At 40.1% G+C, this 27,327-nt stretch overlaps 1 protein-coding gene across 16 annotated transcripts in view; it reads right to left on the reverse strand.

Moving 5' to 3' along the window:
- Window positions 1–11,110: 11,110 nt before the first annotated feature.
- Window positions 11,111–27,327, reverse strand: part of DLG1 (discs large MAGUK scaffold protein 1) — a 178,745-nt gene continuing 162,528 nt past the window's right edge. For all 16 annotated transcript variants that reach the window (XM_060198474.1, XM_007517426.3, XM_060198473.1 and 13 more), the window contains 3 exons: window positions 20,728–20,837; window positions 14,440–14,531; window positions 11,111–12,896 (listed from right to left, as the gene is read on the reverse strand). In XM_060198474.1, coding sequence (XP_060054457.1) covers window positions 12,790–12,896; window positions 14,440–14,531; window positions 20,728–20,837 — 309 coding nt within the window. In that variant the 3' untranslated portion in view covers window positions 11,111–12,789. The remainder of the gene's footprint in view (window positions 12,897–14,439; window positions 14,532–20,727; window positions 20,838–27,327) is intronic.

Raw genomic sequence — 27,327 nt, forward strand, 5'->3', positions numbered from 1 at the left:
GCTGGAACTAGAACCCAGGCCTTAGGCGGTGCTTGGTTCATCCCATCATGCTCTGGGAGATGTGAAGACTAAAAAAGGCGGAGGAAGCAGAAAAGGGCGAAGAGGAAGAGCGTGAAGAAAATGAGGGAGGGAGGTGAGGCCTAAGTTTGCCAGGTCGGTGGTTCTCAAAGTGTGGGCCCCAGCTTGGCAGCAGTGTCATCACTGGGAACTTGTTAAAAATGCTGGTTTTCTGACCCACAGGAGTGGACCACAGAGGGGGTTGGGCCAAACATCTGTTTTTGCTTCTGGTGCTCAACAGAGTCTGAGAACCACTCCTCCAGGAGCACGGTTCAGTCCTGCACAACATGGAGAATGAAGGGGCCGTGCTCTGAGTCTCCATGTGCTGGGCTGGACCGCAGGACTGTTACTCAGCCATGTGCCTCTCTTGATCTTTAGTCATGGTCCCTTCGGGAGTACCCAGAAAGAGGTTGTCTCTTTTGGGTAGAAGACACACATACTGAGATTACCGAGTAAGAGAGAAGGGATCCCTGGGTCTGAGTTGCCCGTCCCTGAGCCTGCTGAGCTCCCTGGGGAGGAAAGCTCTGGCTCCATGTTTGGTCCATGAAGTTGCTGCATAACACTGAGATGAGCTCTACTCCCCCTTCGACTCCCCCCATCCCCATCATGCTGCTTTTCCCATTCAGAGATAGATAGGAACAATACCACTGGAGCTTTTTCTCATGCCATAGTACCTCCAGTGTAGTGCTGGGGCTCAAACCTGGGCTGCACACACCCTGCCCAGTGACTTTTTTGTTTGTTTTGTTATCATGGACTACCTATGTGACCTTTGGGAAGTCCATCCTCCTCCCTGGTCTTCTGCTTTCCCATATGAGAAAGGCAGGCCACATGATAACTCTGATGGGGTTATTCTTTTCCCCCTTTGGCTGTTTCCTCTGGGGAATTGGGGAGGAGAGGATGGAACTAATAGAAGTGTCCTTAGTCACCCTTGTGACCATGAAGATGAAGTTTATTTTTTCACACACAAGGGCCAGGAGATTTTTTTTTTTGTGCTTGTTAACCAAGTCATTGCTTAATTTTGTTATTATATGTGTAATTATTATTATTATTTAATATTTATTTATTCCCTTTTGTTGCACTTGTTGTTTTATTGTTGTAGCTATTATTGATATTGTTGTTCTTGGATAGGACAGGGAGAAATGGTGAGAGGAGGGGGAGGCGGGGGGGGGGAGGAGAGAGAAAGAGAGACACCTGCAAACCTGCTTCACCGCCTGTGAAGCGACTCCCCTGCAGGTGGGGAGCCGGGGGCTCGAACCGGGATCCTTACGCCTTGCGCTGTGTGCTCAACCCACTGCGCTACCACCCAACTCCCTCCTCCTCTTCTTCTTGCCCTTCTCCTCTCCCCCCCTTCTCCTTCAGTATCATACGGAGAGGGAGAGAGACAGAGGATCACAGCACTGACCCACAGCTTGTGAAGCTTCCCCTAGCACGGTGCTCCCATGTAGTGGCTGGGGGTTTGAATGCAGGGTCTCCGGGGTGAGCCACCTGCCAACCCCAAACAATGATGATGATGATGATGATGATGATGATGATTTTCTTTTACTGCTTAAATATATAGACTTACTTATGTAACCAGAGCAGAGGCTGTGTATTTCCGACTGGGGGAGGACTCATTTGGGCTTATAATAGAAGCCAACTTGTGAATACGGATCTCAATTAGAATCAACCAGAATTTAGCATACTTAGCTTTCTGTTCCCCTCAAAATGCTTTGGAACAGCAATCATTGTCTTAATTAAATGGTAGAGATGCTCAAGTAGAGCAGAAACAAATCCTTTGAACTTAAGAATTCTCAAGGAGCTGGGGAGACAGTATTATTATGCAAACGTTTATACCTAAAGGCTCTGAGGTCTCAGGTTCAGTTCCCAGCATCACCATAAGCCAGAGCCGAGCTGAGCTCTGGTAAAAACAAACAAACAAACAAACAAACAAAAACAAACCTCAAAACTTTCTTTCCTGCCATGAGGTGTACTTTTGCAGCGCCCTAGGCATTTCTCAGGATCACACCAATCTGAGAGGGATTCAGGCCATTCTTGGCTAACTTGTAGGTTTACTTCTTCTCAGTCAAGACATCTGACCGTCAACTTCAGTTAGTAGACAGTCACCAGAGGGCAGAGCAGACTAGGGACACACTTTTCCTGGGAGTGAACATGTGACCTGAAATGGTAGCAGCCAGGCAGGGAGCAGAGACAGTGTTACGCCACCGGCAGGGAGTCGGACTAAGTTTGAATGAGCTTTTCCACAATGAAGTCCTCTCTCTCTCTCTCTCTCTCTCTCAGGAGTCATTTCTCAACAGCAACCCATTTGTGAACTTCCTGGTTCCCAAAGGCTTTCCACAAAACTTCAGTTTTTTTTTTTAAAAAAATGTATTAATGCAACAAGGGCAACAAAAGGGAATAAATAAATAAATAAAATAAATTAAAAAAATTTTTTTAAAAATCTAAAAAAAAAATTATTAATGACAGAGAAGAGAGACACAGAAAAAGAACTAGAGTATCACTGTGACTCATGTGTTACCGGGACTGAACTCAGGACCTCACACTTGCAAGTTGGGCACTCTACTCACACTGCCACTTTTTGGGATACATAAACTTTTTTTTTTTTTTTAACCTTTACTGATACTTGTATGTAACAGGGAAACTTCCTCAGCTTGAGGAATACACAAATCTTGGCATTTCTAGGGCGCAGATATCCTTGAGTCTACCAGAGGAATGGGTGTGGTACAATAAACTTGGAATGTACCAGTTGTTTAATCTTTGTGGAATCAAAAGTTCTGAGGGTTTTTTTGGTTCCCACTCCAGACACACATTGAAGGGAGAGGATGAAAAAAATATTAAGAACTAAGTTTCTGTTCTTTTTAAAAAATATTTTTATTTATTTATTTTCCCTTTTGTTGCCCTTTTTTTTATTGTAGTTATCATTGTTGTCATTGTTAGATACGACAGAGAGAAATGGAGAGAGGAGGGGAAGACAGAGGGGAGAGAAAGATAGACACCTGCAGACCTGCTTCATGTGTTTTTTTTGCATGTGTTGGGTTCCTTAGGATATATCCCCAGGAGAGGAATTGCAGGGTCGTAGGGTAGGTCCACTTCTAGCCTGAGCGTTCTCCAGACTGCTCTTCAGAGGTTGGACCAATTGACATTCCCACCAGCAATGCAAGAGGGCTCCTTTGTCCCCACAACCTCTCCAGCATTTGTTGCTACTACCTTTTCTCATGTATGACATTCTCACAGGAGTTAAGTGGTATCTTGTTGTTGTCTTTATTTGCATTTGTCAGAATTTTTTTTATCCACTCTTGTCCCTTCTTTATCCTTCTACTTCAATTTGCAAATGAAGTCACTGTTAATACTCACACAGTTGCAGTCTATTGAAAGCTGCAGTTGTGCAGATTACCATGCAATACAGAATATAACATCAATAAAGGAATGCGTCAATATGATTTGTTGAGTGAATATTTGAGGCAGTGTCAAGAAGCACTAAGATTAAACCTCAGGCAATCAAGAGATTATTTTATCAAGTACAACTAGTATTAGCAATATGTTAAACAGTTAAAAGGTTGTAAAGCCGTTTCCACTTAAGGGTGAGGAATGTCAGCCTTGAATTAAACTTTTTGAGAAAGTGATCTTTTTTTAGTCTTAAATCCCACTAGAAAAGTATTTTTTAATAAGATGGGCCTAAACCTCTAATAGATCCCTCTCTGCACCACCACTGGTCACTCTCATCAGGAAGTCATCATAAGGGACTACATCAAATTGAAAAGCTCCTGCACCACAAAAGAAGGCACTACCCAAACCAAGAGACCCTTCACAGAATGGGAGAAGATCTTTACATGCCATACATGAGACAAGAGTTTAATAACCAAAATATATAAAGAGCTTGCCACACTCAACAACAAGAAAACAAATGACCCCATCCAAAAATGGGGAAAGGTCATGGTCAGAATATTCACCACAGGAGAGATCCAAAAGGCTGAGAAACACATGAAAAAATGTTCCAAGTTTTTGAATGTCAGAGAAATTCAAATAAAGACAACAATGAGATACTTCACTCCTGTGAGAATGTCGTATGTCAGAAAAGGTAGCAGCAACAAATGCTGGAGAGCTTGTGGGTTCAAAGGAACCCTCCTGAACTGCTGGTGGGAATGTAAATTGGTCCAATCTCCTTGGAGAGCAGTCTGGAAAACTCTCAGAAGGCTAGAAATGGACCTACCCTATGATCCTGCAATTCCTCTCCTGAGGATATATCCTAAGGAACCCAACACATCCATCCAAAAAGATCTGTGTACACATATGTTCTTAGCAGCACAATTTGTAATAGCCAAAACCTGGAAGCAACCCAGGTGTCCAACAGCAGAAGAGTGGCTGAGCAAGTTGTGGTCTATATATACAATGGAATACTACTCAGCTATTAAAAACGGTGACTTCACTGTTTTCATCTGATCTTGGATGGAGCTTGAAAAAAATCATGTTAAGTGAAATAAGTCAGAAACAGAAGGATGAATATGGGATGATCTCACTCAGGCAGAAGTTGAAAAACAAGATCAGAAGAGAAAGCACAAGTAGAACCTGAACTGGAACTGGCGTATTGCACCAAAGTAAAAGACTCTGGGGTGGGTGGGTGGGTGGGAAGAATACAGGCCCAAGAAGAATGACAGAGGATCTAGTGGGGGTTGTATTGTTACATGGAAAACTGGGAAATGTTATGCATGTACAAACTATTGTATTTACTGTTGAATGTAAAACATTAACTTCCTAATAAAGTAATTAAAATAAACCAAAAATTAGAAAAAAAAAAAAGAAGTCATCATAAGCCCTCTTATGGGCCTTCCCAGGACCTTGCCTCCACCATAAAGCAGTGATGGTAGGGACTGCTCCAGTCTCTGAAAGGAGGATGGGTATCCTGCCCTGCTATTCTAGGAAGACTGGTCCTGAAATGAGTGCAGCCTGCAAATGTTCCCAGCTGTGACCATGAGCTGCAAGTTCAGACTAATAAGGAATCAGAAGTTATAGAGACTCTTGTGCTAAATACAAATATATATATGCATGCCCTGTGTTGGGTGGATGGAGGTATAGTTAATTTTATTCATAGAATTTTTTCAAGAATGAGAGCTATTCTCTGTCTTAGTCCAACTTTCTAGCCCTTTACTCTGACACCATTTTCTCAGACAATATGTTTATTCAACTTCATGTTAGCTATCAAACTCAAAAACTACCATAGTTGTGGGCCCCTAGAAACATGCCTAAAACAGACTTCCTAGCTTCCTTCCACCTTAAGATCCCTACCCTTTTCTGCTTTGTTCCTACTTTTTGGTTCCTGCTCATTAACCATTTAATATTAACTCAGTGTATATCCTGTCACCTGCCAGATACCAAGTCACAGACACTTATCATGATTTCATCCAGACTTCACTGCACAGGTGACCTCACTATGTGTCCTGGAACTTCACCTCTCCAGGGCTTTACACCATTAGGGAAAGATAGGAACTGGGGGTATGGATTGACCTGCCAACACCCATGTCCAGTGGAGAAGCAATTATAGAAGCCAGGTCTTTCACTATCCGCACCCCAGAAACAATTTTGATCCATACTCTCATATGGGGGAGAAGTGCTAAGAGGAAAAGAGGGCTCATCAGGTCCCAGAGCGAAGGGGGAGGGGGGTGACATTTGGCTGTAGTAATAGGGTTATGTGTAGCTTGGAGAGGAAGACAGGATGGGACAAGGAAAAAAAAAAAGGGGGGGGGGAAATTATATATAGATGTAGACAGCCAGTTGTAGAGATGCTAGTTAACCCGTGTCTGTAGCCTTAGAACTGCTGTGGCTTGCAATGGAGGGACGGGGGATTCTGAACTCTGGTGGTGGGAACGGTGTGGAGTTAATGTAATTTTGATGACATGTAATTTTATAAATCAATACTAAATCACTAATAAAATTAAAAAAGTATTTTATCAAATGAAAGAAGTTCTCATATGAAATATAGAAACTTGTTCTGTAGAGATTACTAGTGGTACATATGGCTCTTCCATACACTTCATCTTGTTTCCAGCTCTCCCGTCTGTGAGCTAAATAAATCTAATTTTAGATATCTTAAAGAAGGATTTTTTTTTTATCACTTGTTCTAATCTGTTCTCCATAAAAACCCACTATATCTAGTTTCACATGTTGTTTTGTGCACTCACTTCTAGTTGAAAAGATTAATCTATTGCAGTTAAAAAGTGTTCAGTCCTTTTTCCAACTATGACACCATCTCCCCAGACAATAACCTGGGTCCACCTGCATTTTAGATGTCAGGCTCGGGCAAGAAACTAGTAAAGTCATGGGCTCCTTGGAATATACTTAAAATAGACCTACTAGCTTTTTCCAAATGGAGACCCCAAATCTCATCTGCAATATTCTTGTCTTTAGGTTCATGATTAGTCAACAATTTGCTCTGCTTTCTATCTTAACTCTTTTTCAGCCACCAGGTTCCAGATGCTACCATGACACCAACCTGACTTCCCTGGGCAGATGACCCCACCAATGTGTCCTGGAGCTCCACTTCCCCAGAGCTCTGCCCCACTAGGGAAAGACAGAGACAGGCTGGGAGTATGGATCGACCTGCCAACGCCCATGTTCAGTGGAGATGCAATTACAGAAGCCAGACCTTCCACCTTCTGTACCTCATAATGACCCTGGGTCCATACTCCCAGAGGGATAAAGAATAGGGAAGCTATCAGGGGAGGGGACTGGATACGGAGTTCTGGGAGTGGGAATTGTGTAGAAATGTACCCCTCTTATCCTATAGTATTGACAATATTTCCATTTTGTAAATAAAAAAAAATTGTCAGTGGCTGGGAGATAGCTCACTCAGTCAAGTACTTTATTTACCGTGTGTGAGGATCCAGGTTCAAGTTTTTTTTTTTGCCTCCAGGGTTATCGCTGGGGCTCAGTGCCTGCACTATGAATCCATTGTTCTGGAGGTCATCCCCCCCCCCCCATTTTAGTTGTCCTTGTTGTTATTGCTGTTGTTGTTGGATAGGACAGAGAGAAACTGAGAGGAGGGGAAGACAGAGAGGAGGAAAGACACCTGCAGACCTGCTTCACCGCCTGTGAAGCAACCCCCATGCAGGCCGTCAAACTGGGATTCTTACACTGGTCCTGCGCTTCATGCCATGTGTGCTTAATCTGCTGTACTACCACCCCCCACCCCTTCAAGTTCTTAGCCCATATATGGTGGAAACTTCATGAGAGGAGCAGTGCTGTTATCTTTCTCTCATGCTCTATTGAAGTGGGAAAACCAGCAGATGGAGAACTAAAGGGCAAGAGGGAAACCACCGGGGCTGTGGTGGGTCTCCACTCCAGAATTCCTATAGGCTGAGAGGGAACCGTGCATTTGTGGCAGGCTTCCACTTTCACATGCCCCTTGACTGTTCCTGCCTATGTCCCAGTTCCACCGCTTTCGCTTCTGTCCAATCCACTTGCGTTGAATCCTGAACGCCACGCTCCCCTTTGCAAAACTAGTAAGTAGTCTCAGCTAACAGAGCATTTGGTTCATCATACTCAGGTACAACCGCTGAACTAACCTGGCAAAGCATACTCCTTGCCCTCTACGTGGTTCTCTACGTGGTTTGGCCTAATCAGAGCTGTAACACTTAAACCCTCAAACCAAAAAAGAAACAAAAAACAAACAAAAAAAAACCCTCAAAATAAACTGGCCATTAATACCTGATTAGCAGAAATACCAACACGCTTAGCTGAGTAGAGACTTCCTGTGTTCACTGTTCTCTAGCCTTTTTCTACTTTTCACATTTGTGTTATATTACTAGAAAACAGAACCGGTTGAAATGTCAATGTCAAACTCTTCCTGGTTATGCCTGGTAACTGCTCTCAAGTAATAAAACCAAGTTATCTGACCACTGATTCTACTCACAATGCTTTTTAACAAGACTTTGGTGGAGAGAGGCAGTAAGTGGAATGTCAAGCTTGAATAGTGACTATTCTATTCTTAGTCAAATTGAATGGAAATATACTCTCTGGGTGATTTAAATAATCTTTTTCAAGTCCATTTCTATACTTTCAATAATTAATATTCTGGACAGTTGTACCTAGCACTCTGTAGAAATGTTAAGAATGACTTATCTTGATGTCTTTTATTTTGATGTTTAAGATTGGGTTAGGGCAGGTTGTAATCATATTTCTGCTAGTGATTTTCAGAAGAGATTAACAAAATGATTATGGGGGCTGAAATGTAAATAATTTAGCTAAGTCTGTCAAAGAAAAATTCTCATAATCCATGTGCAGAAAAGTGGACCATATTCATTTTAGTCTCCTGTTATCAACCAAAAGCATACCTAAAAGCAAGGACAGGCAGTGACAGAAGTACCAGATGCAGGGAGGGCCATTTTATGTGCATTATTAAATCTTAAAAATTTTCCCTTTTCCCTCCACCCCGTTCTATTTTATTAGATAGGACAGAGAGAAATGGAAAGTGGAGGGGCAAAAGGAAGACACCCACAGACCTGCTTCACCACTTGTAAAGTGTCCCCACTGCAGGTGGGGAGTGGGGACTCAAATCTGGGTCCCTGTGCATGGTACTGTATGCGCTTAACTAGGTGCATCACTGTACCCCCTTTTCTTTTTTTAAAAAATACTTTATTAGAAAAATTACAGAAATAAGAGACAGAAAAGAACCAGAGCATCAACGGTACGTGCGTTGTGAGGGATCAAACTCAGGACCTCATGCTTGAGGGCCCAACACTTTTATCCACTGCTGGGAATGTCATAGTTGAAAATTCTTCATGTTCTTGTACTCTGCTGTCAAAGCCAATTAAAGTTGTACTGTGCGATTTTGGAGGGAGAATATGAAATCTTAAACACTGAACTAAAACACTAGATAATCTGAGTTTAAGTCAGAAAAGTGATACCAGTGGTTTCCCTGATATACTTCCAATTCAGATACTTCAGTGAAAAAATCCCTTAGGTGTACTGAAAAATATTACTCTCCTTTTGTAAGCATAGCTTGTAGCAGGGAAAAAAGGGGACATGTATAGAAGAACTGCTGTTTTAATGCTGACTCGTCTCTGATTTATACAGTAACTCTCATTAAGACATAGGGCATTCTGGGTTTCTGTTCCACACAAAAATCAAGAATACTCAAGGCAGTCTTGGGAGGTGTTTGCTGTGATATTTTAGAAAACAATTTTTCTTCATTGTTTGATTCTATGTCACTCTTTGCCCTTTAAATGTGATGTAGTGTTATTTATTAAAAAATTATTTTAATACATTTATTTTCCCTTTCTTTTTTGTTGTAGTTATTGTTGTCATCATTGTTGGATAGGACAAAGAGATGTGGAGAGAGGAAGGGAAGACAAAGAGGAGAGAGGAGGGGAAGACAGAGAGGGGGAGAGAAAGATAGAACCTGCAGACCTGCTTCACTGCCTGTGAAGCGACTCCCCTGCAGGTGGGGAGCTGGGGGCTTGAACTGGGATCTTTGTGCTGGTCCTTGCACTTCACGCCACGTGTGCTTAACCCGCTGTACTACCACCTGACTCCCTGTAGTGTTATTTATTCAGTAGGCATTTGTTAGCCAGCATATATTGCTCAGGAATTAGCTATGCAAGGGAGTTGGTTCACTGACAGAGTATAGGACTTGCATGGATAAAGTCCCAAGTTTGATCACCACATATACTGGAGTGATGAACTGGTTTCTTCATAGTATTTTTAAAAATTAAAAAGGTATATTAAGAGTAGCATATTTAAGGAAATATTTGAAAAGATTATTTCCTGTATTTACAATTAAGGAATTCCGCTCCCCCTAGTATTGGCCCAATTTTGATTCCAAAAATGGTAATGGCTGACTTATTTCCCAGAAATAAGTCATTTCAACTATGATGGGAGTTACTTGTTGTATGGGCCTATCTTTTACTGTGTGACCCTGGGGGAGAAACTTCTAAGTCTTTATAAGGAGGCACTAAAATGATGCAGCACAGTATGAATAGCGTGTAGGCAGCAAAACTTGGGTACAAACAACAGGTATTATCACTTACTTGCTAAGTCACTGGAATAAATGATTTCACTTAAATTAAGCCGTAGGGCCAGTAACTCTTACCTTCTTTAAAAATTATTCCACTCATAGACAGAAGTTGAAACATAATAACAGAAGGGAAACCACAAAGCAGAACCTGGACTGGATTTGTTGTACTGTACCAAAGTAAAGGACTCTGGTTGGGGGCAGAGGTGAGTGAGGGGTGGAGGAGGGGAGTGTTCAGGTCCTGGAACAGGATGGCAGAGGAGAGAAGAATGGGGGTGGGGTGGTGGTGGTAGTTTATAGTGTTATGTGGAAAACTGAGAAATGTTACTCATGTATTATCAATTACTGTATTTTACTGTTGATTGTAAACCATTAATCCCCAGTAAAGAAAAAAACATATAATAATATGGTTGCTGCATAGTAGCGCTCACCAATTAGTACTTTTACTAATTCTATACAATCTAGAAAGTTACACAAAGTATTTTCTTATAAAAAAAATCACTTGACAAGGAAATCCAGAGCACTACAGTATATATAAAGTATATATTTCTGTAATATATAACACATAAGTGACACGATTTTATTTCCTTTTGTTTAAAATTTGTGACCAGGTCAGGTGGTGGGGCACCTGGTAGAGTGCATGTTACAATGCACAAGGTTTGAGCCTGTAAGGGGGAAAGCTTTGTGAGTGGCGAAGCAGGGCTGCAGGTATCTGTCTGTCTCTCTTCCTCTCTATCTCCCCCTTCCCTCTCAATTTCTGACTGTCTCTATCCAATAAATAAATAAGGATAATAAAAAAAATGTATGACCAGTAAAAAAATTCAAGATGGCTTTTGCTAGGGTCTTGTGAGGTGATTTCTAGAGTTCTTGAGCTTATTTTTGTAAACATTTTCTTCTAAGAATGCTTATGTTTGGTATGAACCTATTAATGTCCCATATAGTTATCATATACACTTAAGAAACTAAGGGAGAATGGTAACCTAAGTTGATGTAAGAAATATGTTTATGAAATTAAGACTTTCTTTCAGAATTCAAGACACAGCTGACATCTTGATTTTACAATAAAGTTTATTAGCTGTTCTCCTCTTTCTCATAAATGGAATGGATAATGTTGATAATTCTTTACAAACCAGTACTCACTTGTAATGAGGAGGTTGTCAAAAACATGTATTTAATAAACAACTCCATTAAAGCAATGGGAAGTCAAACAATATTAACATAAAAAAACTCATTTCTGAAATCGTATCTACCTTTTACTATAATTTCTTAATATTGATAACCATGAAGATCTGTGCAACTCTAGTGCAGAACAAATATAAGAGATGAAAGGTGTGCTGTCTGAGGGGCAAAAACTCACAAACATGGGACTTGCACTTGTTTTCCTATTAATGAAAGGAGAAGTGGAAGGAGAGGCAGAGGACCAAAGCCAAAACCAATGACAAAACCAGCAGAACAAAAAACAAAACAACCAGAACCATTTGAAACTTTTGTAGAAAAGAGGAGAACAAGCCTATACTTTCACTCGTAACCTAACTTCCCTAAAGGTTTCTTTCCACAACCACCATACCCCATTTGCAACTCACATGATTAAGAAGATAAAGTCTAATCAATCAATATTTAATTTAAAAATGAAACAAAAAGTTAAAAGTAGGTGGCAAAAAAAAATATATTTTAAATATATATATATATATGTTCGTGTGTGTGCAACTATGTAAAGAAAATAATTCCCATAGTTACAGAGTTTAGTTAAAGAAAGCTTTATATATATTTTTATATATATTTTATTATAACAAAATAGGCAGTTATTGTGGGTAAAATATTCATTAAAATCTGACTCCTAAGAATACACTTAAAGTTTTAGACTATGAATTGGACTCTTTTTCCATTGTCAATGGTCACTGCATCACCACTGTAATGTCTCTTTCACCCATATTTATGCCCGAAGACATTTTTCCAACCTATGTGTAAAAGGTGAGCTTCCCTAGCACCTACACATGGTCTCAGTTTGGAAAATAGGATGATCAAATGTAGGAACAATTTTCGTAAGACACTATACTGTTGCACAAATAGAATAAAAACGTTGTTATTCCTAGCAAATGTATTGGGGGGAAAAATACCCTCAAACAATAAAAGACTTTAAGATTCTTATGAAAAATGAACATCCCTTGTGAAACTATGAAAGTTAACCCAGATATTATTTTAAAATTAAAAACACATTTCCTTATTTGCCTAATACGAAATATTTGTTCTGATAACAGAAGTCAATTGAGAAAAGGACGTGAGAGATAATATATTGGCCAAACCATGCTATTAAAGTTAGGCGTGCACCATTGCTCAAATTCACTAAATCACTGATTAAAACCATTTCTCTCTCATTTATATTGAAATTTAAAAAGAAATCATATAAAGCTTTTCTGAAAACCTCTTGAAGTTACTTTCCCTTAAACATTAAGGAATTTTACAGTTTTCCCACTTCCCCAAATTCTTAATAGCTGGTCAGGCCATTCCATCTTCATTTCTGAAAAATGGCCACAAACCAATAGTGACATGAAATAATATAGATGATGCAATTTGAAGAAGACACTGGATGTCAAAAATAAATGCCAACTACAGACAATGATGAAGAGTATATGAATCAACATGAAGGAATATTGCAGGTAGACTCCAGAAGGAAAGGTCAAAGAAGTGTCAAAAAAAAATTGTGGGAAAGAGAACAGAAATATTAGTCCTCATAACTTTTCTTTTGCTGGAACCCAGATGTAAGGACCAGACTGTTCTTCTATGATCTGCTTCACTTGGTTGTAAATGTCTTCCAGTGTATCCCCCTGTACAATAGCTGCAACGACAGAAATAAAATCAGAAATCTCCATTACCTATTTATCTTTTCTGTGATTTAACCAGTTAATAATTATAATGAACAAGTGAGAGCAGACAGAAAGAGAGAGAAGTCAGAGTAAGCATACCATGCCAGTACATGTGACAGAGCAATCTAGCTGAGAGTTAGGACATGCAAACCCTGTGTTCTTTCATCTCAGTTAACCCCCCTGCCACCACACTAAAGTATTTAGAGGCAAAGGGTAACTGTAATTTACTTCTAAATACTTCAGGCAAAAAAAAAAAAAAATTGTGGCAAAATGTTAGCATTCGGGGACTACGGGTAAGGAGTATATAAGAATTACTTCTGTGGGAGTCGGGGGGGGGGTAGCACAGTGGGTTAAGCGCAGGTGGCGCAAAATGCAAGGAATGCATAAGGATCCTGGTTCGAGCCCCGGGCTCCCCACCTGCAGGGGAGTCGCTTCACAGGTGGTGAAGCAGGTCTGCAGGTGTCTATCTTTCTCTCCCCCCCCTTCTCTCCATTTCTCTTTGTCCTATCCAACAACGAGGACATCAATAACAACAATAATAATCACAACAATGAAACATCAAGGTCAGTAAGAGGGAATAAATAAAATAAATATTAAAAAAGAATAAAGATTAAAAAATAAAAAAAAGAATTGCTTCTGTTTTTGTGATTTTTCTAGAATCTAAAATTATTCAGCAATAGAAAGGTGGGCCAGAAAGAGAATTCACTGGCTAGGTGGTGCCTTGCCATATGTGCAGCCCAGGTTTGAAGCCCAGTGCTCTAAGGGAGGAAGCTCCTGTGATGTGGTCTTTCTATCTGAAAAAAAAAAAAAGCCTGGAACATTGGAAAATGTATGTGTGAGGCTCTGACTTGGCCAAAAAAATAAATAAAAGCAGTTGTGTTATAATACTAGAACACAATAGTTCTTAAGTGTGAACATCAAATACAGACTGATCATTACTAAAAATAAACACAGTATAAAATTTTGTACAAAGATACCTAAGGCATAATTTAAAAGACAAAATGAACAGGATTATTTGAAAATTGCAACTGACTTTTTTCTATTTAAGTAATAAATTAGATAAAAATTATAAAGCATAAGAGAAAAAATTTTCATAGCAGAAAATCTAATTCTTAATTTATTTATTTTCATGAGAAACAAAGAAAGAGAAAGAAAGAGGGAGAGAGATAGAGGCCACTCAGCTCTGGCATATTGGTACAGCCAGGGATTGAACCCGGGACTTCGGAGGCTTCAGGCTAGTAAGTCTAGTATACCACCAGTGCACAATCTCCCCTGCCCAGCTATGAATTTATTTGTGTATCTGATCAAGTGTGAGTTATTCCTGCTCATCCTATCTTGACCTAAGAAACACTAAGCCTCAAGATTCTCCATCATTAGTGCCTAGATGATGAATTATTCTAAATTATGGCAGTGCCATTACTACTGGTAGATAATAGCTCAAAATTCATTTCAATGAGTCAGTTCAACTGGACTCAAAATAATTCTATCCAAAGCACACTGCCACATATTACTAACCTGTGAAATGTTCAGTAAACTCTTGTTCCAGTTTCATGGCTCTTTCAAATGTCTTTCTGGCTTGATCCTCTGCTAGACGCTTATTCATTTCCCTTCGCAAATAAATTTAGAAACCAGAAGTTACTACATTATAATATTTTTTGAAATAATTTGACAAATGAGAGAAAATACATAAAACCTTCAAGTTGAACTCTCTTGATAATATGTCATTAAATATTAGACTTAATCACTGAATACGTATTTTTTCTTTCTAAAATATCTTATTGGGGAACTAATGATTTACAGAACAGTTGTTGACACATGGATACAATCAATATATAACTTTATACTTGAATGACAGGAGGGTTTTAGCATATTTTCATTTACTCAGGGCAGTCAAAAAACTGAATGATTAAACTGACAATTTTGACTCTGGTGAAAATTTGACATTAAAATGATTTAAAAGGGCCAGGAGAAGGGCTTATCAAGCAGTGTGTGTGTGTGTGTGTGTGTGTGTGTGCGTGTGCGTGTGCGTGTGCGTGTGTGTGTGTGTGTGTTTCCTTGTATGGAGCCCAAGGAACCGTATGAGATAAACTATGGCAACAGGAGAACTTCTATGGATGGTGAAATAGTGCTACTGTGTCTCTCCCCCTTCTTCTCTCTTTCTGAAATCGAAAGAATAAAAAAGTAAAACTGGGAGTGGTGCAAGCATGCATGCAAGAAGCGTCCTCCTCAAAAAACAAACAAATAAACAACCTCAAATGAGAATATACACTTACAGATCTGCCTGCCAATTGAGAAACAATATAATGGAGACACAGATATACTAATATCATGAGAAGGCAATCAGCAAAATAAATCCTGGGAAAATATCTGGAGAAGAAATACCTTCAGTCTTCAACAAATAAAGAGACAAAAATGGCTTTACACCCTTTTCAAAACTCAGTTGACAGAACTTCAGGAAGATGATGAAATGGTAAAGATCTCTGACCCACTGGCTCCCCACACGTACAACTATGTAAGAGATTAAGTCACTACAACAAGAACAGAAAACTGGAGGGTCAGCATCTACACAGGCAAAACTAGAGAGGGTAGGAGAAATTGTAACACAGTTATGCCTGGAGTGCCACTGGTGCAACCCAGAGACAGCTGTGGTCTTATTATTATTTCTTGGTGACTGAAGGGCCCACAACCACACTGGGATCCTCGTCCTATTATGAGTGAGGGGAGCACATACAAGCAGATGTGGAAAAGAGGCCTTCCTCCAAGAACAGTGTGATACTGGGGAGCAGAGGATCTGTGGCTGGGTGCTGGGAGAGGAGATCCTGGTATGGGTAGTTGCCCAGCTGCTAGGACCCAGCTAAGGAGCCAGGGGTGGAAGGTGAAACAGCCTGCACGTGCCCACGAGGGGCGCCTAAGGCAACAGAACAGCACTTCTGACTCTGAAGCATTTGTTCAAGGTGATAACTGACAGCCTGAACCTAGAGGCCCTGGGTGTAGGGAGCTAGAGTGAACCTTTGCAGAAGGTCTGGCTAGTAGAATTTAAGGAGAGTTGAACGAGATCCACCTACCTTTTTACAACTGGTCAAACCCCAACACCCCCCCCAAAAAAAAAACACCTTTCTCTGCCTGCTTGTGGTTATCCCTAGGATTATACTTATCTGCTTGCTACCTCTAGTCAGAGTCTAAAGCACCTGGAACCCAGCAGCAGATGCTTGCATCTCCCCATACCTCTCTCACTAATCCCCCTCCAGGGCCACAACCTCACAGATAGTACTGAGAGGTATGCAAGGGAGGGAGGAGGCAATCTCCTGAAGGGCAATCACAGCTTTCAAGAAACACCTTTTCTTCATCTGCCTGTGACTCCTATTGGGGTTGCAGCTTGTCTACAGTCTGAACCCACAGTTCCCAGATTGCTCAGTCCCTACTCACATCCCTGGTAAAGATAGGCTGCTAAATTTGCAGACCGGGGTAGGCTTGATGGGAAAGCTAGGAAGTGGTCTAGAGGAAAGGGCAGTTGCGTTATTTCCCTTACAGCCCAGGCAGCTCTGGCAGCATCAGCTCCGTAGGAGGTTTTGACTCTTGCTCCTCTCTGAGCAGCAACCTCTTTCAAGTCCTATAGCCTCAGAGTGCTACTCATATAAACAGTTGCAGAGGAGTCAGTGTAAGAAGCAAGACATGCCAGTAGCCTGGGTAAACAATTGAGGATTATATTCAGCACCCTGCAACCTTAATGTGAAGCCAACACATCAAGTTAAATAAAAAAGCTGTTTAGCCGAACCCATAGAAATTAGTATATAGGGGAGTCGGGTGGTAGCACTGCGGGTTAAGCGCACGGGGCGCAAAACGCGAGGACTGGCATAAGGATCCCGGTTTGAGCACCTTGCCCCCACCTGCAGGGGAGTCGCTTCACAGGGGAGTCCACTATGTCTTTCCCTCCTCTCTCCATTTCTCTCTGTCCTATCTAACAATGACGACATCAATAACAATAATAACTACAACAACAATATAAAAAAAGGGCAACAAAAGGGAAAATAAATATAAAAACATTAAAAAAGAAAGTAGTATATAGTGGTCCGGGAGGTGGTGCAGTGGATAAAGCACTGAATTCTCAACCATGAGGTCCTGAGTTCGATCCCCGGCAGCACATGTACCAGAGTGATGTCTGGTTCTTTCTCTCCTCCTATATTTCTCATTAATAAATAAATAATATATAAAAAAGAAAGTAGTATATAGGTACAAGTGAAAAAAAAGAGGAGTATCTCATAAAAGATGGAACAAAAATAAATGGAATAACAGGTGAAAGAAAAGATGAGATCTGCCTTTTTCCTGACTTTGATGAATCTAGAGGGGGATCATACTAAGTAAAGTAAGCCAGAAGGAGAAAGACAAATACCAAATGATCTCATACATACGTGGGATTTAAGACAGAGCAAAGGAAAAAATAGGGCAAAACCACTATTAACCCTTGGTTTATTTCAGCAGATGTGAGAATCCTAATAGGGGAGGTGGGAAGGGTTGAAAGGAGCTGGCGAGGGCTTGTGCCTGATGGTGACATGTAGTGCACTAGCACGTTTTGGGAAGATGCAAAACAACACAGGTCTTTAAAACAACTTTCTAAAAAAAATTAACAGGCCAATTATTGGTATGAAACTTCAAACAGTAAGAAAAAGATCCCCCAAAATAAACAGTAAAAGATTCATGAACTATGAGCAAGTGGGGTGTATCTCAGAGAACCACTTGCTCTTAGTGTATAATTCTTTTTTTTAAAGAATTCATTTATTTATGAGAAAGATAGGAGGAGAGAGAAAGAACCAGGTATCACTCTGGCACATGTGCTGCCAGGGATCGGACTCGGGACCTCATGCTTGAGAGTCCAAAGCTTTATCACTGAGCCACCTCCCGGATCACGTGTATAATTCTTTTAATGCATTGCTGAATTAAATTTTGTTGCAGATTTCTGTATGTGTGTTTCTCAGATACATGACCTCAAATCTCCTTTCTTGTGTGCTTTCCTGTCTGTTTCTGCTCTCAGTGTAATGTTGGTCTCATAAAACGTGTTTGGAATTATTCCTTTCTCAAGTTTTTGAAAGATTTTGAGACTAGGTATCCACTCTTTGAAGGTTTGGTAGAATTTACTAGTAATGCCATTTGGTCATAGGTTTTTTGTTTTGGGGAGATTTTTTTTCTTACAGTTTTGATTTTCATGGGATGGTACTGAAATAAAATCAGACACACAGATCAATGTATAGACTTAAATCCTTAAATAACATTACACATATACTGACTGACACTGAGTCTATGGCAAAGAAGGTCCAACTATACAATGGAGAGAAGGAAGTCTCTTGGACAAATGGTGCTGGGAAAATTGTACACTCATATATAAGAATAAAACTGGATCTCTCTTTAACTTCATACACAAAAATATATGTAAAATGGATTAGAGAACTGAATGTAAGAACCAAAACTATTCGTGCATAGAAAATAACATATGTAACACATTCCATGATATTTGCAAGAGAGATGTCTTTGGAGACACAAGCACAATGGCAAAGAAAATGAAAACAAAAACAAACAATTGGTACTACGTCAAATAAAAAGCTCCTGAATACCCAAAATACCCATCCAAAAAGATCTGTGTACACATATGTTCTTGGCAGTACAATTTGTAACAGCCAAAACCTGGAAGCAACCCAGGTGTCCAACCACAGGTGAGTGGCTGAGCAAGTTGTGGTATATATACACAATGGAATACTACTCAGCTATAAAAAATGGCAACTTCACCATTTTCAGCCGATCTTGGATGGACCTTGAAAAATTCATGTTAGGGAGTCGGGCTGTAGCGCAGCGGGTTAAGCGCAGGTGGCGCAAAACACAAGGACTGCCATAAGGATCCCGGTTCGAACCCCGGCTCTCCACCTGCAGGGGAGTCGCTTCACAGGCGGTGAAGCAGGTCTGCAGGTGTCTATCTTTCTCTCCCCCTCTGTCTTCCCCTCCTCTCTCCGTTTCTCTCTGTCCTATCCAACAATGATGACAACAACAATAATAACTACAACAATAAAACAACAAGGGCAACAAAAGGGAATAAATAAATAAAATAAAATAAATAAAAATTCATGTTAAGTGAAATAAGTCAGAAACAGAAGGATGAATATGGGATGATCTCACTCTCAGGCAGAAGTTGAAAAACAAGATCAGAGGAGAAAACAAGTAGAACCTGAAATGGAATTGGCATATTGCCCCAAAGTAAAAGATCCTGGGGTGGGTGGGGGGGAGAATACAGATCTAAGGATGACAGAGGACCTAGTGGGGGTTGTATTGTTATATGGGAAACTGGGGAATGTTATGCATGAACAAACTATTGTATTTACTGTTGAATGTAAAACATTAATTCCCCAATAAAGAAATTAAAAAAAAAAAAAAAAAGCTCCTGAACAGTGAAAAGTATCAGCAGGACAAAAAGGAAGTTGCCCGAATGAGAGAAGATATTTCCATGTCATGCATGTGACTGGAGTTTACTATGTTTATATCCTTTGGCCCTATCACATTTTCCTATGACTTTCCACTCTTACCAAATTGAGAATTAAAAAAAAAAGATGCTCAGGTTTCTTTGGGCCTTCAGTTCCTTAAGGACTCATTTTCAAATAAAAAGCCCTTCTGTGTATGTTTTCTTGTTACTATGCCTTTTTTTTTTTTTTTTTTTAACAGAGGTCTAACTCAGAACTTAGGACAAATATTTTCCCCTTCTCTTCAGAAGCAACATAGTGATTTTTATTCAGCCACTTTGACAATTTTTTTTTTGTATTGTAATGAAACCGTCTAGTGTTGTACTTAATAAACAAAATATCTGGGTTCATTTATATCTCACCGTATCCTTCGTGCCACAGCTGTGATAATGTTTCTTTTTCCACTCTCTCTGCCTCTCCCACCACTCCCCGTGCCCCTCCAGCCAGGGCTGTGCTTCTAGGCTACCTTCTCATTCAGATAAATGGGGGGGGGGGGGGACGGTGGGAGGGCGGGAGATAGAGATAAAGGGATAGGTATCTAGTACCAGTACTTCTCTGTTCTGCAACACTCCCATGTGGTAGCGGGGTTTGAATCTGGGCTATATACATGTTCCTACTCAGTGAGCTTTCTTCTTCTTCTGCTTTCTTCCTTAATTAAAAAAATTAATATATATGGAGTCAGGCGGTAGCACAGCACGTTAAGCGCATGTGGCACAAAGCGCAAGGACTGGCGTAAGGATCCTGGTTCAAGCACCTGGCTCCCCATCTGCAGGGGAGTCACTTCACAAGCAGTGAAGCATTCAGGTCAGCAGGTGTCTGTCTTTCTCTCCCTCTCTGTCTTCCCCTCCTCTCTCCATTTCTCTCTGTCCTATCCAACAACGAAAATATCAGTAACTACAATAATAAAACAGCAAGGGCAACAAAAAGGAATAAATAAATATTTAAAAAATAAGAAATATATAAATATACCTTGCCCTCTGTTAGGTAGTATACATTATTTTATATTACCAGTGGTTACCCTGGAGCTGTACTGCCCTATTAAGCAGGTATCAGCCACATGTAGCTATGTAAACTTAAAATTTTAATACATGCTACCTTATACTTTACTAGTAATGATAATGCTGATAATCTATTTAATATCATACAGTACTTATTTAGTCTTTATAATAACTCAATGAGATAGGTATACCGCTATTATACCCATTCTAGAGGTAAAGGAACTAGGATATAGGAAGGATTTAATCTAAGACCTTACAGAGACTGGATGGACTTAGAAATTGTACCTTAGGCATTTAGCACTTACATAATATTTTCCATGGATTTGGGTTTAATGAAAATGGAGATTGGATAAAGTTGTGCAATCTGTAATCTTTTAATGGCATTTCCAGATACATCGAGAATGCAGTGTTTACCCTAAAATGGAGGGAATAAAGAGAAACAAGTGTTATGTTAACTCTTTTTTCAGCCACCAGGTTCCATATGCTAAGATGATGCCAACCGGACTTCCCTGGGCAGAGGACCAGGGAAGTGTCCTGGAGCCCCGCTTCCCCAGAACCCTGCCTCACTAGGGAAAGAGAGAGACAAGTTGGGAGTATGGATCGACCTGCCAATGCCCATGTTCAGCGGGGAAGCAATTACAGAAGCCAGACCTTCCACCTTCTGCATCCCACAATGACCATGGATAAAGAACAGGAAAGCTATGGGGGGGGGGGGGGGGAATGGGATACGGAGTTCTGGTGGTGGGAACTGTGTGGAGTTGTATCCTTCTTATCCTATGGTTTTTGTCAGTGCTTTCTTTTTATAAATAATTTTTTTTTTTTAAAAAAAGAAGAGAAACAAGTGAACCAAGTATTTTTAACTACATCTAAAGGCACATTTCCTACAGGTATGAAATGTGGAGATATTTGAATCCAGTTCTCATTAAGCAAACTTGTCATTTCAGTTAGCAAATTTCAGAGGGGAAATGAAACAAAAAAAATGAATAATGACTACAAATAATAAACTTTCCATTCTCAAATATTAAATTTTAAGGAGGAATAAAAACCATGTCTCCTTTTGCTAGTTTTTCATCTACTAGTGACTCCCAAAATGGCAACTAGTATGGGGGTTCCTATTTTTTTACCGAGAAAGAGCATTAAAAAGAGATGCTGGGAGATGGTGGTAGTTCAGCAGGTTAAGCGCACATGGCATGAAGTGCAAGGACTGGCATAAGTATCCCGGTTTGAGTGCCTGGCTCCCCACTTGCAGGGGAGTTGCATCACAGGTGGTGAAGCAGGTCTGCAGGTGTCTTTCTCTCCCCGTCTTCCCCATCTCTCTCCATTTCTCTCTGTCCTATCTAACAACAACCATATCAATAACAATAACTACAACAATGAAAAACAACAAGGGCAACAAAAGGGAAAATCAATAAATATAAAAAATAAAAAAGAGATACCAAGCTACTATATCTTACTATAAATATCATTCATAAAAGAATATATGACCAATAAGAAAAAAAGTCTAATGGGCGTATAGATTGATTTGCTAACACCCACGTCCAGTGGAGAAGCAATTATAGAAGCCAGAACTCCTACCTTCTATACTCCCAAAGTAATTTTGGTCCATATTCCCAAAGGGAGATAAATGTTAATGGGAAGGTGACCTGAGGGCTCTGGATTCCAATTCCATCCAGACCAAGAGAGAGAAGGAGGAAAAAGGAATGACAATCAGAAGTAGTAATAGGTGCAGGTGGGACTTACAGAAGGCAGGACGACAGAAAAACCGGGCAAAATATATACAGATAGATAGCTATACAAATAATAGCCAACCCGTATCTGTGACCCTGGGAGAACCAATGGAGTTTCCAATGGAGGGAATGGGGACATAGAACTCAGGTGGTGGGAATACTGTGGAATTGTACCCTTATTATTTTGTAAATCATTAACAAAAATAGAGCCTAAAGGAGAATCTATAAAAGGAGAATATATTAATATTTGTATTTTAAAATTTACAAAACCATCTTATCTCTCATTTTAGTGTAGACTAAAAAAAAAAACCTATCATTAATGAGCATTTCAGAATGTTTGTCATAGATTTAAGAGATGCTTTCCTGACAGGCTTCAATTCACTGATACAGGCCATCTTTTTAAATATAGCCAGAGCATTTACATGCTACATACTTTATTACCTATAAATCATAAAACTGATTTTTGGCTTATTTTAATCAGATAGCCTCCCATCCATAATTCATCTAGTAATTTAGGCTTGAAACTACCTCAATGTATGGTAATTTCATTTCAGAGGAGGACCTAGATGGGGGTGAACTATTACGTGGAAAACTGAGAAATGTTACCCCTGTACAAGCTACTGGATTTTACTGTTGACTATAAACCATTAGTCCCCACAATAAAGGGGAAAATAAAAAAGAAATAAAACAGAGAAAGGGAACTACAGGGTGAGAATTTCATTAGGTATGATCTATTTTTTCCCTTTATTGGGGGATTGTTTTACATTCAACAGTATATACAATAGTTTGTACATGCATAACATTTCTCAGTTCTCCATATAACAATACAACCCCAACTATGTCCCCTGTCATCATTTTCCAGGACCTGTACTCTCTCCCCCACGCACCCAGAGTCTTTTACTTTGTGTAATACACCAACTCCTGTCCAGGGTCTGCTTAATGTTTCTCTTCTGATCTTGTTTTTCAACTTCTGCCTGTGAATGATATCATCCCATATTCATCCTTCTGTTTCTGACTTATTTCACTTAACATGATCTCTTCAAGCTCCATCCAAGATGGGCTGAAAATGGTGAAATCACCATTTTTAATAGCTGAGTAGTATTCAATTGTGTCTATAGACCACAACTTGTTCAGCCACTCATCTGTTGGTGGTTGCTTCCAGGTTTTGGCTATTACAAATTGTGCTGCTTTGGATAGGTGTGTTGGGTTCCTTAGGGTATATTCCCAGGAGAGGAAAGGCAGGATCATAGGGTAGGTCCACTTCTACCCTTCTGAGAGTTATCCTGACGGCTCTCCATAGAGTTTTGACCAATTGACATTCCTACCAGCAATGCAGGAGGGTTCCTTTGACCCAACAACCTCTCCAGTATTTGTTGCTGCTGCCTTTTCTCATGTATGACATTCTCACAGGAGTGAAGTGGTATCTCATGTTGTCTTTATTAGCATTTCTCTGATAATCAAGGACTTTGAACATTTTTTCATGTTTCTTGGTCTTTCGGATCTCTTCTGTGGTGAATATTCTGTCCATGTCGTCTCCCCATATTTGGATGGGGTCATTTGTAGGTATGATCTATTGTAGCAGATCTAAGGAGGCAGGGGGATGCATTGGATTGACTTTCTCGTGGTGCATCCCGTGAGTACCCATTCATTGGGGAAACTGACGATCCTTCCTAGCCGACTGAATCCACATGGATCCCAGTCACTTTCAAAGCCAGCAACAAGCAGCTCCTGACAGCTTTCAACCTGATGCTGTTGACTGGCTATGCAAGAAGGGCAAACGCTAGAAGAAGAAGAAGGAGGCAGGAGGGGGGTGAAAGGGCTTGAGAACTCAGTGTTCTCTGGTGGAAGAAAATGTTAAGTTGGAGGAGGGTGCAGTATGCTGACACCTATCATGGGGAGATATCATACAATACAGTATGTTAATACAGTATTAACAATACAGTAAGTTAAAAAAAAACAATACAGTAAGTTAAAAAAAATACAGTAAGTTAAAAAAATACAGTAAGTTAAAAAAATACAGTAAAAATACTATTTCCCATTATTGCTCTCCCCTATATGATTCTATAATTTTATTTTAATGTGTTGCCAACTAACGAATACAGGGCTGCACAAATACATGGTCTGATATTGCCAAGTAGCCACCTGGTCACACCTTCTCCATACTTTTACTTATTTTTTGAGACAGATTGACAGATATGAGTTTGAAATTGGGTGTGTGCATTATAAAGTAGGTACCTTATCAGGTGGGCTATCTTGCTGGTCTTCTCTACATTTTTTTGAAGGGTCTTTTTTGTTGAGTTTTGTGAGTTCCTTGAATATCTGGCTATTATTCCTTTGTCAGATGTGTGTTGTGCAAATATTTTTTCCTATTTAGTAGGATGACTCTCTGTCTTGAGGGTAGTTTCTTGGGATGTGCAGGAACTTTTCAGTTTGATGTAATCTCATTTACTTTTGCTTTTGTTTCCCTTGCTGTTGACTTTCTGAATATATCTCTAAAGCTGTAGTAGAGTGTTTTCCTAAAATGTTTTCTACAAGGTATTTTTTGATTTTGGGTTTGACATGGAGGTTTTCAATTTATTTTGAGCTCATTTTAGTGCATGGTATATACTGTTGATCCAACTTTACTGATTGATTAGGGACTTGAACACGTGCAATTTCAATGTTCTCAGGTTGATCTTTTCCCTTCCAGAGAGAAGTAGGGAGAGAGATACTAGAGCACTGGAACTTCTCCCTATGTCTGGCACTTCCTGTGGTGCTGGGGCTTGAACTCAAGTCATGCATATGGTCAGGCATGCAGTCTACCAGATGAACTGTCTTCTGTTATCTCTCATGTCTCCTGGCTTTCTTTTTCTTTTTCTTTTGCCTCCAGGGTTATCGCTGGGGCTTGGTGCCTGCACTATGAATCCATTGCTCCTGGAGGCTATTTTTTTTTTTCCTTTTTTTGCCCTTGTTGTTTATCCTTGTTATTGCTGTTGTTGTTAAACAGGACAGAGAGAAACTGAGAGGAGGGGGAGGTGTGGGGGGGAGAGATAAGACATCTGCATCTACTTCACCACTTGTGAAGTGACCCCCTTGCAGATGGGGAGCCGGGGGCTTGAACCAGGTGCGCTACTGCCCAGCCCCCTCCTGGATTTATTTTCTCTGCCAGTGTTTGTCCAATTTTCTATTACCAGTTACTGAAGAAATTTTCCATTTTTCATCTGTGCTCTTGCTTCCTTTATCACAGTTTAAGTGTGTGTGTGTGTGTGTGTGTGTGTGCGCGCGTGCTTATTTGTGTGTCTATTTCCTGGTTTAACCACTGCAACATATACCAAAGTTGTGCTCTGGCATCTCTCATATAATTTGAATAATAATTCTTTAACAACTTTTCTATATTACATGACTGATTAACTGATCCACTACCATTTGTTGAAAGATCACTCCCTCCTCTTTCGAATTCCCTTTGCCACTCTGTCCACAGCTGGCCATATTTATTTAGGTCTTTCTAGTTTATTCCATTGATCTGTCTTCAGGCCAATGCCACACAGACTTGATTACTATATTTATATAAGTCCTCCAGCTTTGTTGTTTTTTCAAAGTTGTTTTGGCTACTCTATCTTCTGCATTTCATATGAACAACAGAATTAACATGCCCATTGCTATAGAAAGATCTGCTGAGGAACTTTCCGCATTCTCTATAAAATCCTTATTTCTCCTAGTCCTGGAACTGCTGGGGTTGGGCTCGCTTTCCTGCATGCTTCTCTCAATTCATATCAACTGATACTGCATCTGCTGATCTCAACCTAATCAATGCCACCAGTACCACCTCAACATATTTCACTTCGGATGTGTCCAGAAATGTTAGGCATGGAATGTCAACCCTCCAGCTTCATTACTCTGCCACCAAATTTCAGATGCTACTATGATGCCAATCTGACTTCCCTGGGCAGATGACCTCACGAATGTGTCCTGGGACCCTACCTCTCCAGAGCCCTGCTCCACTAGAGAGACAGGCTTGGAGTATGGATTGACCTGCCAATACCCATGTTCAGCGGAGAAGCAGTTACAGAAGTCAGACCTTCCACCTTCTGCACCCAAAGTGATCATGGGTCCATGCTCCCAGAGATAAAGAATAGAAAGCTTTTGGGGGAGTCGGGCTGTAGCGCAGCGGTTAAGCGCAGGTGGCTCAAAGCACAAGGACCGGCATAAGGGTCTCGGTTCAAGCTCTCGGCTCCCCACCTGCAGGGGAGTCGCTTCACAAGTGGTGAAGCAGGTCTGCTGGTGTCTATCTTTCTCTCTCCCTGTCTCCCCCTCCTCTCTCCATTTCTCTCTGTCCTATCCAACAATGAAGGCATCAATAACAACAACAATGACTACAACAATAAAACAACAAGGGCAAAAACAAAGGGAAAAATTTAAAAAAAAGAATAGAAAGCTTTCAAGGGGGGGATGGGATATGGAGAGCTCTGAGGGTGGGCATTGTGTAGAACTGTACCCCTCTTATCCTATGGTCTTGCTAATATTTCCATTTTATAAATAAATTTTAAAAATGTGGGGGAGGGGAGAAAATAAAAAAGATTAAAAAAATTTTTAACATAAAATACAGTCATCTATAGTTCCTTAACTTCAAACCTAGAAATTTAGTTCTGAGAACCATTTAAAGATTTATATATAAAATGTATAAACAGTAAAAAAAAAAAAAAAAAAAAAAAAAAAAAAGGTCTGCTGGGATTTTGATGGGTTTGTTCTGTGTCCTAAGCTTAATTTAGATAGAATTAAATACTGAGTCTTCTAACACATGAACATGGTCCTTTCCATTTACTTAATTCTTCTTTTATTCCGCAATGTTTCTATGATAATGGTCTTTTTCAATATAGCTAAGCACAACTTTTTTTTTCTCTTTCTTTGTTTCTTTCTTTCTTTCTTTCAACAACCAAGTTATCTAAAATAAAGAAAAAATATTTCTTCTTTTCATGGAGTGGTGAGGGAGGAAGGGGACACCCACATAGCCAGCCAGGTCAGCTGAATCAACCTTGGCGATCAATGGGGTGATGGATGTCGCAGCCAAACTGCTCTCACATCCAGAATTGACTAAAGTTTTTGCTAGAAAAATGTAGGATTTGCAGGTAGAAAACCAAGATGTTGATTTATTGTGTTATGCTTTTAGTTTTTTCACAACAGAATTTTAAACTAGTAGTT

The sequence above is a fragment of the Erinaceus europaeus genome, chromosome 9 (genome assembly GCF_950295315.1).
Source record: "Erinaceus europaeus chromosome 9, mEriEur2.1, whole genome shotgun sequence".
In the NCBI taxonomy this organism is placed as follows: Eukaryota; Metazoa; Chordata; class Mammalia; order Eulipotyphla; family Erinaceidae; genus Erinaceus; species Erinaceus europaeus.